The sequence below is a fragment of the Pagrus major genome, chromosome 16 (assembly GCF_040436345.1).
Source record: "Pagrus major chromosome 16, Pma_NU_1.0".
NCBI lineage: Eukaryota > Metazoa > Chordata > Actinopteri > Spariformes > Sparidae > Pagrus > Pagrus major.
Genome location: NC_133230.1, coordinates 12,972,522 through 12,992,595, shown reverse-complemented (window position 1 = coordinate 12,992,595; position 20,074 = coordinate 12,972,522). Strand labels below are relative to the sequence as shown.

The 20,074-nt window shown below is 42.3% G+C and overlaps 2 protein-coding genes across 7 annotated transcripts; one reads left to right on the top strand and one right to left on the bottom strand.

Annotated features, from left to right (window-relative positions):
- The first annotated feature begins 361 nt into the window (after positions 1–361).
- Positions 362–18,528, top strand: thrap3b (thyroid hormone receptor associated protein 3b). Of its 6 annotated transcripts, XM_073482845.1 has the most exons (12): positions 363–712; positions 4,174–4,328; positions 6,466–7,275; positions 8,409–9,002; positions 9,123–9,259; positions 9,411–9,522; positions 9,633–9,708; positions 10,357–10,538; positions 11,264–11,495; positions 11,942–12,091; positions 12,982–13,257; positions 18,441–18,528. In XM_073482845.1, exons 2-11 carry the CDS (start codon positions 4,207–4,209, stop codon positions 13,207–13,209), a joined length of 2,643 nt encoding a protein of 880 aa, XP_073338946.1. In that variant the 5' UTR covers positions 363–712; positions 4,174–4,206; the 3' UTR covers positions 13,210–13,257; positions 18,441–18,528. The 6 variants fall into 6 exon arrangements, with proteins under 6 accessions (XP_073338948.1, XP_073338949.1, XP_073338950.1 ...); XM_073482847.1 differs by lacking the exon at positions 12,982–13,257 and having other exon boundaries at positions 362–712; XM_073482848.1 differs by lacking the exons at positions 12,982–13,257; positions 18,441–18,528 and adding an exon at positions 12,435–12,975 and having other exon boundaries at positions 362–712.
- Positions 15,632–18,462, bottom strand: eva1bb (eva-1 homolog Bb (C. elegans)). The gene is made up of 2 exons (XM_073482850.1): positions 18,381–18,462; positions 15,632–16,711 (listed from the first exon to the last, which is right to left on the bottom strand). Exons 1-2 carry the CDS (start codon positions 18,445–18,447, stop codon positions 16,278–16,280), a joined length of 501 nt encoding a protein of 166 aa, XP_073338951.1. The 5' UTR covers positions 18,448–18,462; the 3' UTR covers positions 15,632–16,277.
- Positions 18,529–20,074: the final 1,546 nt, after the last annotated feature.

Below are 20,074 nucleotides of genomic sequence, written 5' to 3'. Positions count from 1 at the left end.
TATATGTTAGCTTACTTTCCTATTTCTTAACTTGTTTCAATTGTTTTGTTTCTTGATGTCTTCCTACTTGTTTTGAATGTCTTTTAATGTAATTTTATGCCCCTTGTAAAGCACTTTGAGTTGCCTTGTGTCTGAAGTGAGCTATACAAATAAACTCGCCTTGCCTTATGTTTTGCCCCAGGGGACAATAACCCCGCTATGTGCCAGTGCCACAGGTGCTACAGCGAGAATAAACACAGAAATAGGCGAGATAATGAGCTCGAGTCTCTGCTGGGGAAACCTGACCCACTCCCCCTGGACGTCTACGCGAAATCACACAAAGTCTCGCGTGATTTGAGCGTAACGCTCGTTAGCTAACACTTCTGTCGAGCGTTAGCCAGGCTAACTTACCGTTAAAATCTCGACGTCTTTAAAAACTAGTCATTTAAGACAGTTAAAAAATACATTCAGATACATTTAATGGAGGGTGACACAGTTACCAGAACACACTTGCCTCTTGTAAAGCCGCGGTGGGTCCGTAAGTGTTGCTAACTGCTAACTAGCTAGCTAGGCTGTAGCTAGGTTGCTAACATCCGCTTCGGTGCGTACAGTAGAACCAGGAAGGAGGGACCGGACCGCCACAGACAGCTTGGCCTCACAGGCTGCTCCGCTTCTGCCAGCGTTTATTAACAAAAAAACGACCCTCGTCCGGTCCTGTGACAACGGGGAAAAGGTAAATGCAACTCAGTTTTGTCTTGTAGCTCAGCTGAAAGTTGAAGTTAGCTCACAGGTAAAGATTGGAGCGCGTTTAATGTGTAGCATGTCGTGAACGTCAGTGCTTTTCAGGAGCGTTATCGATATGCAGTTTTATTGGACTTCAGTATTGATTACATGGTTGTGGTGTGTGTGTCCCTGCAGCTGCACCTTTTTGGGGAAAAAAACTAAATAGTGTTGAGATTATTTTGTCTGTAGTTATTTATATCTGTGTGTGTTTGCTGTTCACGTGTTACTCAGTGGCAGCATTTTCTCTGCAGTGCATTAGTAACCTTATAATATGTTGCCTCCTAGCATGCAGCCTTAATTAGTGATTATTAAGGAAATTAGCTAAATAAACAAAGGGAATTACCAGTAAACACAGTGTGACTTGTGCTGGTGAAATGCTTCCCCCTTGACAAGTGGAGGGAAGTTATTTTTGGGTTGAATACACATGCAGTAGTTGTATTAAACAGCTATCTGATGTTACATTTTATGCTATAACAGACATGGATCAGTGTGCACCTTCGAGACTTCACCATTATCTAATCACTGATTTAAGCTTCATTTGCCTTTTGACTTGAGCAATTATAAACCAGTTTAGTGGCTGCTGTCAGGGGCCTTTCCGGTTTGCAATTTTCACACACATTTCCACGCTCTCTGTGGTTGGATGTTACAGACACCTCAGCTGACACCAGGCCACGCAACCACCCTGACTACTTTTCAGTCTAAACCAGAGCCAGTTCTGCAACTAGTCGTATTTGCATTTCAGTGCATGTCGGCTTCAGTTGTATTAGATGTTTGCAGGGGGTGGTGCTGCACAAGTTGCCTTCATTACGGTCAGAGACAGCATGGACCGATGAAATGGAGAAACTCCAAATTATTCTTGCTAAGTTTCACTTCCTGTTTGGTTTTGAATTTGGAGGAAGAGCTCAGCTTTGGTAGCACCAACAGTAGTCTGGATAATGCTGTGAAAGTTAACTCACTGATTCACCTCTCTGTTGTTATTCCCTCGCTTAACACGGGATTTAAGTGGTTTAGATGCCTAAAAATCTGGGGGACCAAGGCATGCAAAGAAGTATTACTTGTCTTAATCATGTGTGCTTAAAGTTTGAGGTTCAGCAGAATGGCATTTAGGGGCTTTTGTGCCCCAGATTGGCCTAGGTGTCAAGTGTCCTGAAACCCTGTATGAACACGTAGCAACCATTGTTTGGCACATAGCAACTGTTGTCCCTTCAAACATGACAGCAAAAACAGGCCGTCCACAACATTCAATAAAAAAAAACCCTCTTTTCCTTGATTGTGCATTTCATTCGGTTCACAAAGGGAATCTTGAACAAAATACTTCAGACTACGACTTGACCGTTAGAGTGGCTGATTGACGTCACCGCTGCCTTTTCATCATTAAGACGTCCTTGTGGATGTAAAAACAATCTGCTCGCTGGACTGCAGTCAAGCAACAACCTGCTCCAGGGCTGCTGCTTTGTAAGAGACTCTGATTTTCATTTTGTTGAAGAGATTCATGAAGAGAAAAAAGCTATTTGAGGCTTTTTACTTTAATATCTGGGTAAATCAAAGGTTACAAGATAGACAAATGTTGCTCCATTTCAGCTGTTAAAATAAAAAAATAAATGAAAAGCCTGGTAAATTTAATATTCATACTTTCCCTAATTGGAGCAGCTCACATGAATGGAAGTAAGTGATGCCATGAAGACTCTCTAATTGCCTTCTTCAATTCTGAGAAATGTTTATTTTCTTTGAATGTTCTTTTTATTGATTTCCAAAAAGAAAATAACAAGTCAGTATCAAGTAAGACTTTTGAAGTGCATCTAGGAAACCACACGCAGCATTCAGCTTGTCATCAGAGCAGAAAAACATTAATCAGCTGTGTTTCACATGAACAAAACCGTCCCTCATCTCAGCCACTTATCTTCATGCCAATCAGCGTTTAATTCCGAGGAGATTCAGTGTTTTCTACCATTTTCCTACAAAGAGATGAGTTCTCGCCTCAAGTAAACACATCAGATATTAGAGCTTTTTGAGGTCGTCATTTTCGGTCAGTGTTTACTCACTAGTTTGTTTCCCCAGGCATTGACACAGACACTGATTGACTCAAGGTCACTCAACTGCAGCGATGTTTGTTTACCTATGAGTTGAGTTTCATCTAAAAAAAAACTAAAAAAATCACAGAATGATGTAACGGAGCCGTGAAATAATAAAGAGTTACTCAATGGAAGATATCGAGTTTTGGACACTTTTTACAAAAGAAAACAAATAGTACCTAATAAAGGCTTTGATTTGCCTGGTTGGGTCTCTTGTGCGCTTTTTGACCTACTTAAAGTCAGACCTGTCAGGAAATGTAATCAGATTATGGGAAACAGTTGTGTGAAGTTTGCTTGTACTAATCGTGATGGTATTGATGATTTTCAGATCAAAATTTTAGGACTATGTTTGTCCCCCTTTATAACGGCACTTACTTGTATACTTATCTGCAAAAGACTGTGTTTATTTTGAGATAGCAAGAGTAAACCGATGACAGGAAGTGAGAGACGGGGGCCCCGACCCAAAGACTGTTTATACAGTATTTTACACTGATGTGGCTGAGCCGATTGTGTAGCTCTAACTAGACTTGTTGCATACATCTTGTTGTAATTTCATCTTATCATGTGTTTTGGGTTAATTTTTTACAAGGGTCATCGTGTCACAGCTGCTCTAATCTGATTTGAATTGTGTCTGATGTTGAGCCAGCGATACTCCTTTTGAGCAACAGCCTTCACATCTAGGTGCAGAGAAGCCAAGCCTGTCTCACACCGCTGCCGGCTCATGTGTAGATGTTTACGTGCTGCTCCAGCTGTTTGCTGCAGTTTGGAGCCAACCTGGTGGCCTCTGAGTGCTACCGTTGCTTTTTTTCCTGACAGTTCGAGGTCATGTGGGGCTTTAGGGGCAGCTTGGGGTCTTGATGACGGTCGACAAGGTGTAATGTACTCTGTCCAGTCCCGGACTAGACTGACACGCAGGGAGGAGGCTGTGGGTATAAGCCTGCCGTTGGCTCAGTATTTTGCATGGGCACCATCGCTGCATTCTGGGCTCTGCGCCACCCAAGACGATTGTGATTGGGTTTTAAAGAAATACAAACAAGGCTAAGGATTTGCCCCTATACCGGAAAGATAATGGGCTGAGCCAGACATTTCTCCAGCGCTGACACAGCACTAAAACAAAGTTTGAAGATATGGAAATATGTAGCTGTTCAGTATTCATGGATACAGGGGATTTTTTTTAAATTAATTGCATAATTTGCTCAACATAATCTTTGGTATCGGTTTAATTCATGCAGTGAACGTTGAATAAGTAAATTCTGTATGCAAGCGAATCATTTGCATTAATCTGACTCTATAACCAATAAATTTGAAAAGTTTTCTTGTCTTTAATGTTTTTTTAAAGGAAAGGAAAAGTTGTACTGGCCTAAGTGCGAAGATGTCAAAAGCTCCAGGTTCTCCAGCTCGGTCCCGCTCCAGATCAAGGTCCAGATCCAGATCTTACTCCAGATCTCACTCCAGAAGCCGCTCCCGCTCAAGATCCAGAAAACGTCGCTATAGGTAAATCCAGAGATTTTCTTCTTCTTCTGACATTAAACCAGCTGTTCATTGTTACTGTTTTGTGTGTGTGTTCAGCAGGGTTTGACTGATGGAGCTTGAATTGTCATCAAATTTATTAAGGAAGACAATTTTGTACAGTGATTATAGAGTAGATAGGCAAACTAGACCCCCCAAGAGTGGCTGAAACTCACTGAACGCTGTAATAAATACTTTTGATGAGATCTAATATTGTGTAAACAATGTTCAGAGTTTCTTTCAGTTAACTCTTGTTAAACTCAAATTTCACCTGAAGCTGGTTCCTAACTGGGGCCTACTCATTCTAGGTTTGTTCTCAATTTGCATAACATTTTTCCTGCGTTCGAGAAACAATTTGCATCAGCTCGTCTTTACTTTCAGGAATTGCCATCATTTGTATTTACGACATGTGTTACACTTTCTGTCAGCCAACATACCCAGTATGGTGTTTTATGTAAATAAAGGAGCGCTTCCCACTGCAGCTGCCTCGTTTACACAAAACTGTATGCTTGTGTTTTGAAGCTCAAAGGTTGAGCACTTCACAGACAGTGTGCTGTTGGAGTGGATTTTTTTACTTGAAGAGCATTGCTTCACTGCATGTCAATGATTGTCTAAGCAAAAAAGGAGTAGATAGCAAGTACTCTGGGCCTCGCCGTGTCTCCCTCCCCCTCCACATCCTCTTCACCGTGTGGATTAGAGCAGGTTGTGTCCTGGGTGTAACCTTCGCTGAGCATAAACATTAAGGCGACACCGGCTGTCCTGCCTGTAGGAGTTCACTGCATTTTATTTGTACTGCAGCCTCGTCTCGAACAGCTCTGTCCCAATGAAAAGGTCTAAGGGGTAAGCAGAGAAATGATAATTCTGTGTTGAATAATGATGGTTTTGTCTGTGACGTTACTGACCATCAGGACATGTGCAGGGTTAATATTGTTAAGTGAATTTCACACTCCGTGAATTTACATGCTGCTTTCCATTTCTCTTGGATAGAAAGATTGTGTTTTGTATTAGGTTTGCTAACTGGAAATTACCTATAGTCTCTCAGAAGTGAAGCTGCAGTTTCTGTTTTAAGCTGCAGATATGATGTCATCTTGTCTTTTGTCTCCATGTGGAATCACATTAAATCATGGGACAGTATGTAGAAGCAACTCACAGACCCTCCAAAACAGTATAGGAGAGCCGGCTGTGTTTAGTGGAGATGCAAGACTGAGCTTACGCTGCCCCCTGTTGATGTGATAATCACATGGACAGCAGTAGGTCTCTAGTAGGTCTCGTTTCTTGTCAAGGATGCCAAAAATATGTTCTTTATACAATCAGGAACAGGAATATATATATATATATATATATATATATATATATATATATATATATTTGTAAACAAGATTACATCTCGAAGGTTACTACAGTAAAAGAGTAAGACGGTGCTGTTTTGAGTCTGCTGGTCAGATAACTGAATTATCAGTCCTAACATTTAAAATGGTTTCTTCTGAGTTTATAATTTAATATAGAGATGAAACTGTGATCAATTACTGTGATCGTCTAGTAACCCTTCAATTATTGTCTGGATTAATCAACTCAGCATCAATCAGTAAGAAACTAGCTCGTAAATATACAATTGTTCTTTATCCTTTCAGTTATATCTATTAATGGTTTTTGCGCGAAGATAAATTCTTGGAAATCCCAAAACATAGGAGCATCCGTTGATGGTCTGCAGCAGTCGTTACTGTTGGTGTGTTGTTATGCAGCAAATCCAGACGTGTAGCCTTTAACAATTGTGTCTGAATAAAAAAATCCATTTTTAATTTTTTACGTCAGCTTAACAGTGAGAGAAAAACAGCTTGAACGTTCATTCTTGACCTTCGAGAACAGTTTGACAAAGAAACTCTCATAACAAGGTCTAGCTTAATCGATGTTGTGACTGGTTTTAGTCTGGTGTTCACAGTCAGCTGATGTTGTCGGTCCTTGACCTTTCACTGATGTAGCGTTCTTCAAAAGAGTCTGTTATGGCTACAATCTGTTAAATGTGAAGACTGAGTGGTTCTTGACTTGAAAGGTTGAACGTTGTGTTCAACGTTGTGTGTCACTAACTTTCTTTTTCTTTTTCTATCTTCTCTCTCTCTTCCAGTTCTAGGTCTCGTTCCCGCTCTCGGTCTCACTCTCCGTCCTACAGAAACTATCCTACCAGGGACTATCAGAACAACAGAGGAGGGTTCAGAGGCTACAACCGTGGCTACCGGAGGCCCTTCCACTACCGTGGCAGAAACCGAGGCTATTACCAACGGGGCCATTACCAGAACAGGGGAGGAGGCGGCGGCGGCTATGGCTACAAGTCCAATTGGCAGGGTGGTGGTGGTGGTGGTGGGGGTGGTGGTGGAGGCTGGCACGATCGCCACCATGACCAGGACCACCACTCACACAGCCCCAGGAGGGGGCGCTCACGTTCACGCACACCCAAGAAGCGCTCAGGCAGCCGGAGCCGCTCCCGCTACTCTGACCGCTCGTCTTCAGGGAGATCTCGACGCTCCAGGCGCTCCAGCTACTCCTCGCGGTCCCGGTCTTCTTCGCCACGTCATCGTAGCAGCAAGGGCAAGCCTGGCTCCAAGGATACAAAGGACAAGTTAGCAGAAGGTCCAACAGAGAAGCCAGGTCAGGCAGCAGAAGGCAGCGCCATCGAGAAGGTGTCGGGAGGTAAATGGATTGACTACGACACCAGTCCTAAACGAACCAGCCCAGACATTAAGAAAGAGGATCCTTCCGATGATGGCAAAGGGCCCGGGAGCGGCGGTCCTCTGTGGAAAACCATCGGCAGCGTGTCCCCTCCAGCAAAGAGCCCCACAATGTCGGGACAAACCGCCTCCTTCAGCGGCTTCGGCTTCTTCTCAAAGGAAGACGCCAAAGGCGGAGATAAAACTATGATCTCTGCCGCCTTCAAAAAGTATGTTTGTTACCTTTTTAAGTTATTTTAATGTAATTAAATTATTTTCTTTTTTAATTTTCCTAACAAATTATGAACCTTATTTTTCTTTCAAACATGTTTAGCCTTTTTCAAAGCTCCTTGGAAGAATACAGGTTAAAAAGGAAATCATAAGACTCCTGATTTTAAGTGCATTGAAAATGTAGCTGCCTTTTCTGTGCGCTGAGAGGAAGTTGTATGAGACGGTGGTTGATACGTGAGTATAATTATTGCAATTTGAACCCTGGTCTGTACTGTTGGCATTAGGGATGGGCTTTTATTTATTTATTTATTTATTTATTTTCAAAATTGTCAATATAGAGATTAAAACCAGGAGAAAATCTGAGGAACTAATTTGCTTGGGGAAATAGAGGAGGCTAAATTTCAAAGAAGTAAATAAATCTGCTTTTCAAGGTGAACTTCCATCGTTTGAAAATGTCTGATTTCAGATTTTAAGGCCAGGATTTGGGTATAAAAGTCAAAAATTTGAGTCTGACCTGCCAATTCTGATTTTCTTTATCTCTCAGAACTATAATAGACAGATACACAAACATATTTGTAACCTCTATTCAAAGTAAAACATTGACTGTTAAATAACTCGTACATGTTTTCCAAAACGTCAGCAGGTAAAACAAACAAACAAATCAGCTTAAAACCATATGTGCATTTATGCAGTTTGTACTGTTATATGTGGGACTCTTATTGTGAAAGGTTGTCTGTAATCAGCTGAAGTTGAGGTGCGCAGAATAAAAAGCTCACTGCTCTAGGTCAGATAATGCAGCCTCCATGTTGGTATTTATACTCCTCACCATCAGCTGCAGTGTTTTTATTAAACTGGTGCAACAGAATTATATCATAACACACACATAATAAGTAAAAGAAGTTAAAAATTCAATTAAAAAATACATTTTAAATGCCGTGTTTTTGCCTGCATGCCCATCCCTGATGTGTTTTACATTTTCCCTTTCAGTTTGTGAGAATATGTTGTACTTGTGTCTTGTTTTTCTCTCTTGCGTTGCTCATCTCAGTCTGTAAAACATTATCGTCAAAATAACCACATTGGTCGTGTACCTAACTCTGCAGGTACTAAAGCTCAGTTTGTTTCTCTGTTTCAGGTTCTTGGCTGAGAATAAAAACAAAAAACAGGCTGCTGAAAAGGAGCAGAGTACCGTGGACAGAGAGCGAGAGAAAGGAAGCAAGTCCGGCGACCTTTTCAACATCTCGTCTTTCAGCGACTCCAAGGAAGACAAGACCCTGCCTTTCTTTGACGCTGGAGAAGAGGAGTTCCTCAAGTCTCACGGGCTGAAAGAGAGGGACATGGAGGAGGACGGCGAGGTCAAAACCACCCTCACAGCTCGGGACATTTTCGGGAAGTGGGGCGATGAGCCGAGCTATCCGACGTCCTACCCGTCGGTTAAAGAGAAAAGCCGGCGAGAGGCCGAGGAGGCAGAGCCCATAGATGACATAGAGGAGGAGCTGTACCGAAGCCGCAAGCACAGCTCCAAGAAAGAGGAGAAGTCCAAGAAGAAGGAGAAGAAAGAGAAGGAGAAGGCCAGAAGGAGTCCGTCCCCTCCCACAACTTCCAGAGAGAAGGAGCGGCCGCTGTTCCCCGGAGCGTTTCCTCCACGCGATGAGTCACCTGTACGACAGCTGTCTTCATCGAGGGAGGAATTTGAACACAAAATCGGTTCTTTAGATGAAATACCAAGGTATGTGTAGAAATAGTCATTCATATAAACACTGACATATTACTGTGTTGGTGGTTATATGGTGGTTTTGCTTGTAAATCTCGTCTTAACCATGTTTCTTCACTTCTTCTGCTCTCTCAGCTCTTCTCTGCTCAATCCCACTAAGAAAGATCCAGAGTTTCGTTCCATTTTCCAGCACATTCAGTCAGCACAGCTCCGTCGCAGCCCCTCTGAGCTGTTTGCTCAGCACATAGTCTCGATTGTCCACTACATCAAAGGTAGAGTATGACCTGTGCCGCTTCTGTCCTCAAGGTAACAAGAAAGCAGGACAACTCGGACGAGACCCAGTGGACATTTCATTACGTGAATATGTTTGGTTAGTTGTTGCCGCTGTATGTGGAATGATGGTTTTTTGTTCTTTATTCGCAGCTCAACACTTCCAATCCTCAAACATGACTTTAAGTGAGCGGTTTGCCTTGTACCAAAGAAAAGCTGCTGAGGTAGAAATGAGGAAGCCAAGGAAGAGCCCAGAAATCCACAGGTATCTAAAACATTTAACATCTGATCAAAAGTCATTTATTCATCTCTTTCATCGTTCAGAATCTTCATAATCTTTGCCGACTAACATCAGAGCTTTCCCTCCTCTCTCAGGAGAATCGATGTTTCCCCCAGTGCCTTTAAGAGGCACTCTCAGCTGTTTGACGATATGGACGAGACGAGCTACAAGGTGACGAGCCTTTTTCAGATTTGACGTATTTGGAACAAGCAAATTTGAGACGATCTAAAACAGCAGTGTTCAGCTTTGTGCTTTTCTTTCAAAGGATGCATATTTCTAAATCAAAAGAGCCCAATTGTGTTTTGTAAGTGCCAAGCAAGCCCCCCCAGCCTATGAGATATGGTTATTGATTGGGTATGTACGAACCCAAGCAAAGGCTAAAAGGAAGTGAATTAAGATCCTGAGTCCAAGCCTCTCAAGGGACGCTTATCAGTGCCTTTACCTTGTAAGTATTTTTTCTAAAAAGAAAAAAAATCAAGCCACAACAAACTGTGAAATTATGTTTCTTTTAATGAGCTACATGCATGCTGGTGGTTTCCACAAATACTTTTATATTTAATTTTTAAGAGATGAGCAGTTTGTCTTATTATTTATCTTCTACACATAGTGTTTCATGTCATGTGTAATGTAATATCTGTAATAACTTCACATTATGTCTTCACCACACGAGGGAACTCAATGCTTATACATGTTTTGTCTGAACCAGACCATTTTTTTGAATCTGTGGGAAAATGTGCGCTTGATTGATTCATTCAAAAATTTCCAATATCAGAATTTTAAGCGGTTGCTGTCGTGGCTAACGAACACACGTCTCTGCAGGATCCAAGTCAAAAGTTCAAAGGCGACGTGATGGACCTGCGCCTGGATATTGAAAGGCGTAAGAGGTTTGCTGGGAAGGAGCGCGACTTCAAGCGCGAAGGGGGCAGGAGCCCCGGAGGCTCCCGAGGACCGAGCAGAGAGAGGTCCTCTGAGAAATCTGGGAAACACCACAAGAAATCCAAGTACGTTATCGTCTCGCTGTCGCCACTAGAGGTCGACACAGTTCATACCTCAACTGAGAGGCGTCCGAGGAGTGGTTACTGTTGTTAGAGGGGACACGAGGAGCGAGACAAACTTTAAACCTCATCAGCTCTTTTTCTTTTCACACTTAATGTATAATTTAAACAACCAAACACTGCAAGGAGATGGGTGCCGCTAAGATCATAGAGCAATAGGCTTACGGGTCCTTGAAATCATTGAAAGATTGTCAACTTTAGAGGGAAAAAATCAAGTCCTTTTTGGAAAAAGATATAGATGGCCATGGCTTTTTTTAGAAGTGCTAATTGTTGTTTGTGAGCCTCAAAAAATTCTCAGCGTTGTATCAGAAATTATCTTTGATCAGTGTCTCAAACTATGACGTATTAGAGCCTTGAATTTGAAGGATTTTGGCCTGGAAAGTCTTTGAATGTCCATATAGTGACGGTTAAGAAGGTGTGGTAAACGAAGAAAGACGAAATACGTCACATTTCCTGAGTACTTTCAAAATTAAAGCCCTCCTTTCGCTAAACGAAGAAAAAACAGCTCCGATATTCAGACGATAATTTAAGAGCGGAGGAAATTTCTGCTCCACAACTACGTTCATGTCTCCTGTAACCATGGTAACCACTCAAAAACCTTCAAACTTTTTTGTTGTAAATCTCTATTTTTTTTTATGCCGCTCACATCCAGCCTCTGTTTGTGCTCGCAGGAAGGGTAAAAAGAAGCGGGATCGCTCTCCATCCTCCTCCTCCTCCTCCTCCTCTCCATCCCCTTACCCTCCACTTTTCAGAGGTAAAGAGTACATGGGGGAGGGGATGGAGCACTCGGAGGAGGGCTACACTCACTCCCGTTACCCTCCACGGGAGTACAGCGGGCCCCCAGACAGAGCCCCTCGAGATTACGAGGGCCACAACCCAGAGCGAGGCCGAGGCCGTGGATTTGTAAGTTCCTGTCCGCCTCTCTTCATCTCTTCTGCTGTATTTGTTTTGTTTTCACTGAGGTACTGACATCTCATCTTCTTGCAATTTTCTGTCCTAATGGCATCACAGTAGACTACGCTTCTCTGCTCTGTTCCTTCCTCCTAATGCTAAGGAACATAATGTGGATGATGATGATAATGATGATGACACTATCATACATATTCCCATGCACTACCTGATTTTTATTAAGGTAATGTAGCGCAAAATAAGTGGAACTCACCTCATCACTAAACAAATGCCTTGATTTCCATCAGTATGGCTTTAACTTGTGTGTTCTGTCGTCGTCTCTGGGTCGAGTTTTGACTCTGACTTGAACTCATGTGCATAAAATATTCTCCCATCTTATTGTGGAAAGTGTGTTTGTCCCTCGCGGGCAGGTTTAAATCCACCTGTTGTTTGGATTTCAGTTCCCCAGAGTGAGAGGCAGAGGGTGGAACAGGGGCAATTATCCAGGCAACAACAGCAATGGAAACCCTGCCAATACAAATCCTCCAGTGCGCCCTCCAGAGGAGGAGTGGGACCCTGAATACACGCCCAAGAGCAGGAAGTATTACCTGGTGAGTCTCTGACGCTTTATTCATTCAGTAACCCTAAAAATATCACTGAAGTCATTCTGACATGTCACAGTAGAAATGAAGTCACAATGAAATAAATGAGGGCTGGATCTCTCTGCTTCAGATTCAGAGGCCTGGTGTCGTTCATGCTGACTCACCGTCACACTGTCATGGTTTACTGAGAGTCATTGTTGATGCTAAAAGTAACACCTTTTCCTTCTGTGACATGTCATAATGTCTGCTGTGAAAAAGGCTGAGGGGGTTTAACTCTCATAAATAATAACGAAGGATATTATTTCCCCCGAGTTCTGTGGTTAACTTTTGTTTGGTTTCGATTCACATCCAGATATGAAAAACGTCGACTGGAACAGCCTCACGGGAGCAATACTGCATTTTTTTTAAAGATTATTTTCTGTCCAGTTTTACATCGTAGATTAGCTGTTGACTGACTGACTGAACCTTCAGCTTCTTAGGCTCCCATAAGTTTGACTTTCTGGAGGTTTTTTTACCACAGTACAGCAAAATGAAACCAGTTGTTTGTCCCTAAAAGACCCCTTTTATAACTGTAGTGTAGTAAAATCACTAATTATTGGGAAGTATCTGATAACTTTGACCAGAGTAAAGGCTGTGATATTGACTGAAGGAGGGTTCTCAGCTCTGGACATAAAACTTTGGATATTTATTCAAACAATTTTGCATTTTTGTTACGAACCAAAGTTATCAAATAAATGTAGTGGGGTGAAGAGTAAATATATTATAATCGGCGCCCTGACAGAACTGCATTAGTCGATCCCTAAAATAAGTATCAAGTAGTTTTACGTTCAGAGTTGAGTTCTGTAGGTCGGGATGAGACCGGCATCTGGCTAAAAAGACTTGGACTGTCCCCCTTTCAGCACGATGACCGCGATGGCGAGAAAACCTGGATCGACACCCGTGGACGAGGCCGCGGCTCCTTCCCGGCTCGCCGAGGACGCTTCGTCTACCGTAAAGGAGGCAGCAGCCCCAAGTGGACCCACGACATGTTTCAGGGGGGAGAGGAGGGAGGGATGGGCGACGACAACATGGAAGTAGAACGTAAAGAAACCAAGAATCCCGGCGACCCCTCCGCCCTGAAGCCGTAAACCACTCGCTGCATCATCTTCATGAACGGTTACAGTGCTGGTGACGGGGTTAGTCTTTGTTTCCCTTCAGTCATTTCATGTTTTCTGACGGTTAAAGTGACGACAGAACTGACTCGGTGAAGAAGAGGTGCACTCTTGTTACTTTTGTACGTGAGATTTAATTTCAGAAAGTTGTTGTTTTTTTTTTTATGTGACAGTGAGTTTTTCTTTTTGTTGCAGCTGGTCGACTTCATTGTGTCTTTTTAAGGGAGAGAAAAAAAACTGAGGCATCAAAGTTCAAAGATTAATATTCTCGGAAAGTACGAGAGAAAAAAAATGTATTTGTGCCTTAGAAAATAATAATAATACAGTGAAGTGTTTGAAGGCACAGCCCCCGCTACGAAAGCTCAAACTGTCCGTCAGTGTAGGACGGCGTTAGACGATGTCCACTTCATTGTTTCTTTCTGTTTTTTTGGGGGGCTGTGATAAATCTTTAATGTTACTGCATGCGATGTTCGATTCATACCTCGCTCCACGGGACCAATCAGTCGTGGGCTCAGGGCTCCCGATCGTCAAATTATCTCACGTGAAAGTCTGTCGAACCCCCTGAACGATTGGTGTTTGTCACGAATAACATCTGAGCTTTTTCACCTCACGAGGAAGTGAAGACATTTTTTTTACGTGTGTGAGTGTTTTCAGGTTAAAACGAGTGTAAATTGTAAAGAATCGGCACCAGAAACACGCGTTAGGCTCCTTTTTCTCTGTCATATCATTTAGATTTTTAATAAGAAATAGGATTATTATAAGACCTAAATTATTGTAATCTTAACATCTGGGGAAGCTGATCGTGGTCCTTTTTTTAAGTAGAACAGTCGTGGTTATCCTCAGCGGTGTAGTCTTCTATGAGAGGAGCCTGAACCCTTAAAATTTGTGACAAAACTTGTTGTCAAAGTGTGTATTTTTTAAAAGAGTCGCCACAAACTAGCAGAACTAGTTGTGCGACTCTCACCGTGCTGCTTCGTCCCACTCTTGACTGTACATACTGCATGTACTGAACAGACCTGTCGGACCGTCATCTTCTTCTTTTTTTTTTTGTTTTAATCTGAAGCTGAAAAACTTTTTTACTGTCCTTTGAAGAACTTTGAAGTCTTTTAATTTTCAGTAGTTTTCTTGGATTCAGGGCCGACGTGACCCGTGAGTGTGTTTTCTCTGAGATCTGCAGATGATCGGACTGTAGAGATGTTAGACGGGCCACTGTGTCGAATGGTTTGTGATTCACATCATTGTTTGGGGGTCTCATGTACCCAGCTGCAGTCTGTGTAAAAAAAATATTCATCAATTTTTTTTGTTCTGATCTTATTAAAAGCCAGTATGTACAAAAGTTTTGTGTTGGTAACTTCTAGCTTGGCTGTAAACTGGGGTCTTTATTCATGCACTGAAATCCTAATGGACGACAGGGAGGTGTAAACATCTGATGATCCATTATATGAAAACACATCTCAGTTAAAAAACATGTTTATGAGCAGTTCCTATAAAACCCACGAACACTGAGGTGGTAAACTATGTTAAATATGTGTCTCGAGCTGTTGAAGACACTTGAGACAGTTCGTCACACACCATCGGGTCATGAGTGTCTCATTTTGTCAGTATTGAGACTTGTTTTCTCTGAATCCAACAACAATCTCCAATTCAGCCGACTGGACACACAAGCGCTCCAGTTGTAACATAATCGGCCTTTTCATGGACGCAAGGAGGAAAAAAATCCAGCCAACAGAAAATAGACCGTCTCCTGGGACATCGCTCGGATCCACTCGGGGAGGGGGGAAGCTTTGCATTGGTAACATCTACAGTAGCGCCGAGGTAAATGGCTCTTTCATAGATCTGAACAGACGTGTCTTCAACAGAGAGCGCTGCAGTGCTGGGAGGGAAGGGAAGGTACTGGGAACTGTGGAAAGGGGAAACACAGGAAGTGATGGGGTCAGAGGCACTGGGAAAAGACTGGAGAGATCCTGTGGGAAGATTACACCACCGTGAGACTTCCTCCATGAGAGACGTTTGACTCTGTGACTCCAGATAATCACGTTCTTCCTTTTGGTTGATGAACAGATTAATTTCTTATGACAAAATGAAAACGTTTTTTAAATCCAAACATAATCAGTTTACTGAAATAAGACATAAATAGACTGATCTGTAACATCTGAGAGACAGAAAACAGGCTTGTTTGGCACTTTTGCCTGAAAAATGCCTTCCTGGTGTCTCCGCTGGTTGCCTGGCAACTCCACAAGAGGTCCCAGTATGTAGCCAGCTTTGGCTAGGCTAGCTGTTTCCACCTGTTTCCAGTGTTTGCGCTAAGCTAACCTAGCATACAGACGATTTCCTCATCTAATTCTCGGCAAGAAAAGCAAATAAGTGTGTTGTTTGACACAAATGATCACAGATGGTGAAAAAAAAAAGTGGTTTAGCTTTTATTCACGTTGCAAAGATCTGGTAAATAAAGACGAGCCGAGTACGCTGCAGTCAAACATGTCTCACGTCACAGAGCAAAAGAAAAGCCGACAAGTCTACGCAGGACAAAAGTGTTCGATATTCAATTAAATAATGAGACATTCAGAAACAAATCATCATGTGAATAAATACAGACAAATATACTGACATTTTGAAATAAGCTCATTATTATCACGTTATTTCAACCTACTTTTGTTTTATAAGGTTTTTATTGAGCAGTAAAGACGTGAAAGGAGCCGGGATGAAATTACATCAGATAACATTAATAAGAATTGTAAAAATGTGTTAGATTGTTTAAAAAATATGGATATATTGTACTTTTTGTCTGTATTGATTACTAACTTCATAATGTAGAATTTATTTTGGGACTATATGAAAGTTATTGAGAGTGGAGAGGGGTATTATAATTTTATTTTGGCGGGGTTTAAGGTGGGAAAGTCTTTTCACACAGTTCCTTATAATAACATTGAACACTTCGGGTCGCCGTACAAATCGAGATGAACGTCTCTCAGTCCAGTGTACCGAGTCCGTCCTGCCCTTTGCAGTCTACGAGCTGGATGTTCAGGGCTCAGTCACAGTGTCTGTTAGTGGTAATGCACTCGTCCAATCGTCCCCGTCCCCGTGACCAGGATGTCCGGCTGCCCGTTCCTCCAGATCTCCCTGACGATCCGCTCCCTCTCCTCCAGACGTCTCGCCTTCTCCAGCTCATCGGCTGACGCGAACACGTTGACGCTCCTCAGTGTACCGTTGGACTGGCTGCTACAATCACTCATGGGCCCCATTGTCACTTTAGGGATCCCCGCCTCCTCCTCCTCCTCCTCCTCCCCGTCCTCCTCGGCAATACTCTCGTCCTCCTCTTCCTCGCTGGACTCCTTCAGCTGTCTCCTCTCGGGGGAAGGGGGAGGTCGGCTGTGGCGGCGAGTCCTGCAGGCGATGCCGGCCACCATGAGGCAAAGAGCCATGAGCAGGCCGAAGCAGACGCCCATCATGAAGTAGAGGGCGAAGCTCTCGGGGTTGGCTGAGCGGGCAGAGAAACACAACAGACTCACAAACTTACTCAATTACTACACTTAAATACAAAAAAGTACTTCAAGTCTCTACTTTGGGTCACATTTCAGATGTCAGTGAGTTATTTTTCAGTTCCACCAAAGACACAAAGAGGCAAAACTATCCAATATTTCACAAAACAAGCTAAAAACTTGGGAAAAATCCAAAACAAATAAAGCAGATACACACAGCAGATCTTTGTTTTTTCTTCTCTGGCACCACAGTGATCATCTCACGGCCCCTCACACTTATATTGCGACCTTTTGGAGGACGCTGACCCACAAGTTGGAAACCATGGAAACATCTCCAACAGTACAATGCTAATTATCATTAGCACCAGCAGGATTAACCATCTAATAATGTCATGTATTATAATACCTTTGATATTTTCAGAACATTTTGCAGGTGATGCTTCGTTATTTCAACTAAAGTAGGATTGTTAATGACTTTTAATGGAGTTTTTCATACTTACGTGATCTGAATACTTCACAATACCACAGAAACTAATCTGTACTCTATCATTTTTTCTGCTGCCTACTTTTGAGCGCCAGAATCTGAACTATGTGAGCAGATACTCTGTCGCAGTACAGCAGCGCTGTGAGCCAAAGAAAACGGGACACTGACGAGTTGATTCAGACGAGACAGTGAACTGAATTATTGAAGAGAAATGTCTTCTGTTGAGATTTGCTTGGTTCCCAGTGTACTTTGGCTTGTCAACCCTTTGGTGGATAGGATTGTATTTTTAAGTCTGTGTTGACAGAGTACAGACAGGACGAACAAATATGAAATACACATCGCTTTCTTGCTACGTTAGCTACACCTAGCGTGCTTAGCATAAAGAATGGAGACAGAGGGGAACAGCTAGCATGACTCCGTAGCCTACAAATGTAACAACCCCATCTTATTTCTTTTTGACTTGTTTTTGGACAGAGTTATGAATTTAAAGGAGCTGTAAATAATTTTTGGAAATGTACTCATTCGCTTTCTTAAGTTAGCTACATCTAGCACGCGGCTAGCTTTGCTTCACATAAACAATGGAAACAGAGGGGAAACAGCTAGCTTGACTGTCCAAATGTAACCAGCTACAACCAGCAAGTTATATCTTATTTTTATCACATTGTTTGAAAGACTGCAACGAATTTAAAGGACCAGTTATCCATTTTTTGTAAATATACTTGGGCCTATTCGCTTTCTCGCTGAGTTAGCTAGCATCCTTAGCGTTGCCTGCTATAAAGAGTGGAAACAACAACAGCTAGCTTGACTCCGTCCAAGTTTTTGTACCGATTAAACAAACTACAAAATGTTAATTTGTTAGCTAGAGGCGCTGGTTGTCGCCAGGCTAGCTGGTTTCCCTTGTTTCCAGTCTTTGTGCTAAGCTACGCTAACTAGCTGCTGGTGGTAGCTTTATATTTTGTGTCTTCTCATCTAACTCTCAACATAAAACTTGTATTTAACAGTTTTTAGTGGCCTGAAGATATTAAATTATAAAGTATTTGCCATGAAAGGTCAGAAAAGTTTAATAAGGGAAACTTTGCGTGTCACAATTTAGTTTTTTGCTTATTTCCAACACTGGTGATCATCCTGTGACCCCCTCAGGGCGTCCAGAGCCCGACTTTATTATAGACACACTGAGTTTTTACCTTTGATGTGAGCGTAGGTCGCCATGCTGTTACTTAACAGCTCCATGTCTCTTTTAACAGGCTCCATCCTGATTCACTGAGGGTTCAGATATCTACCATCGCCAGGACCGAACTCCTCCACCAGCGACAGATCCTGTCACTATAAAACACAAGCAGACCGTTGACATATGTGTTAATATTTCCATCTGATGTAACATCCCTTTGACGAGAGAACAATAGTGTCACTTTCTAACCCACAACAGAGGTCTGAGCTCATCCAAACAGATGCCAGAAGCCTGACAAAATGTGTTTCCCCACCCATCATTCCTGCGATCTAAACTGGGGTCAGAGGTCAACAGACAAGGACATCGTGTTCCTTGTAAGTGTTTTACACTCGGGCCTGCGGTTCGGACGACGTGAGGCCCTCGCTGCCTGATAGGGATGTTTATATTTATGGCATCGGTGCCTGAGGAGGCTCTTTTCCGGCATCCAGGAAATGTTTTTTTCTCTTTTTTTCCCATGACGAGTGTCGCATGTTCCTGCAAATAACAAACTCTTAACAGTGTATATTTTCATTTTGGTTTATTTTGCAGAGGTTTATACAGTTTATACAGTAATCCATGAATAAATACTCGTTGGGCTCCTGCTATAATAAGTCTGCAGTAAATATATAAATGTAGGAAGACGAGGATTAATAAAGAACGGTGACGATCATCCATCATGTCTGCAGCTGTAAATGTTTAATAAGTTGTTAATAGATTTTGTGCCGCAGCCTTTTTGTCAAACTTTCCTTTTTTCAGCCGTCTTCATGATAAAAACGAAAAGAAAAGAGGAAAAACGCCAGTTTATATCCCATTTACACATTATTAGAAAATCATAACAAAATGATGTATAAACAAGACAAAAGCCGCAGCTCCCATACTGTCATTGCATCTAAGCAGGCTTTGTGTAGGTAGTGTGTTGTGACAATGATCAGAAGAGTCAGTCTGAATACCAAAAAGCCTGATCTTTGTGTGTGTTTGCTGTCAGCAGACGCTCTCGTCTCAAAACACAATGCGGCGAGGAAGCGGGGGATCTGCTCACAGCTGCAAAAAATCAAATATAATTGTGGATGGAGCTGAAAGAGCTCGTGGGACACCTCAGAAAACACACAAATAACAATTCAATAATGTCTATTTGTGAAGTTTAATTGGCTGTGACATCCCAAACTCGCACTGTGGCTGACATGCATCAGTGCATCAACTAACGGATGGGTGTTTCCTGTTAGTATAAAATGGTTTAGTCAGTATTACAAGAGCATTACTGATGTTTGGAGGTTCACCATCAGTGTGTTAGCACGCTAATGTTAGCTCATGTGAACGACTGATGGGAACGTCATTCGTCTGAAGATACTGGTGACAACAGATGAAAAGTTATGTGTCTTAGTCAAAACAAAAGACAGTTTGATGATACTGTCTTCATTGTTAAACCACCAGTGTCGATGAAAATCTACCTGACGTGACTCACGTACAAGAAAATGTCTTTGAAAAGTTGTGTTCATGTTACGTTCAGTCATGTTTGCTGATCTCCTGTCTCACTTTCTGACTCAATACCAGACGTTTTTAGGGAAAGACGACCAAACAAAATGCTTGAACCTTGAACAAAACTCAGATTTCTTTGGGATAATGTGGATCCACAACTCAACAATATACATAAGAAAGGCCTTGTTATTTTGA

Coding starts and splice junctions, on each gene's coding strand:
- thrap3b (XM_073482845.1), top strand. CDS start 4,207: ATGTCAAAAGCTCCAGGTTCTCCAGCTCGGTCCCGCTCCAGATCAAGG. Junction 10,539..11,263: donor AAACACCACAAGAAATCCAA/GTACGTTATCGT, acceptor TTGTGCTCGCAG/GAAGGGTAAAAAGAAGCGGG. Junction 11,496..11,941: donor GAGGCCGAGGCCGTGGATTT/GTAAGTTCCTGT, acceptor TTTGGATTTCAG/TTCCCCAGAGTGAGAGGCAG.
- eva1bb (XM_073482850.1), bottom strand. CDS start 18,447: ATGGAGCCTGTTAAAAGAGACATGGAGCTGTTAAGTAACAGCATGGCG. Junction 16,712..18,380: donor GACCTACGCTCACATCAAAG/GTAAAAACTCAG, acceptor CTGCCCGCTCAG/CCAACCCCGAGAGCTTCGCC.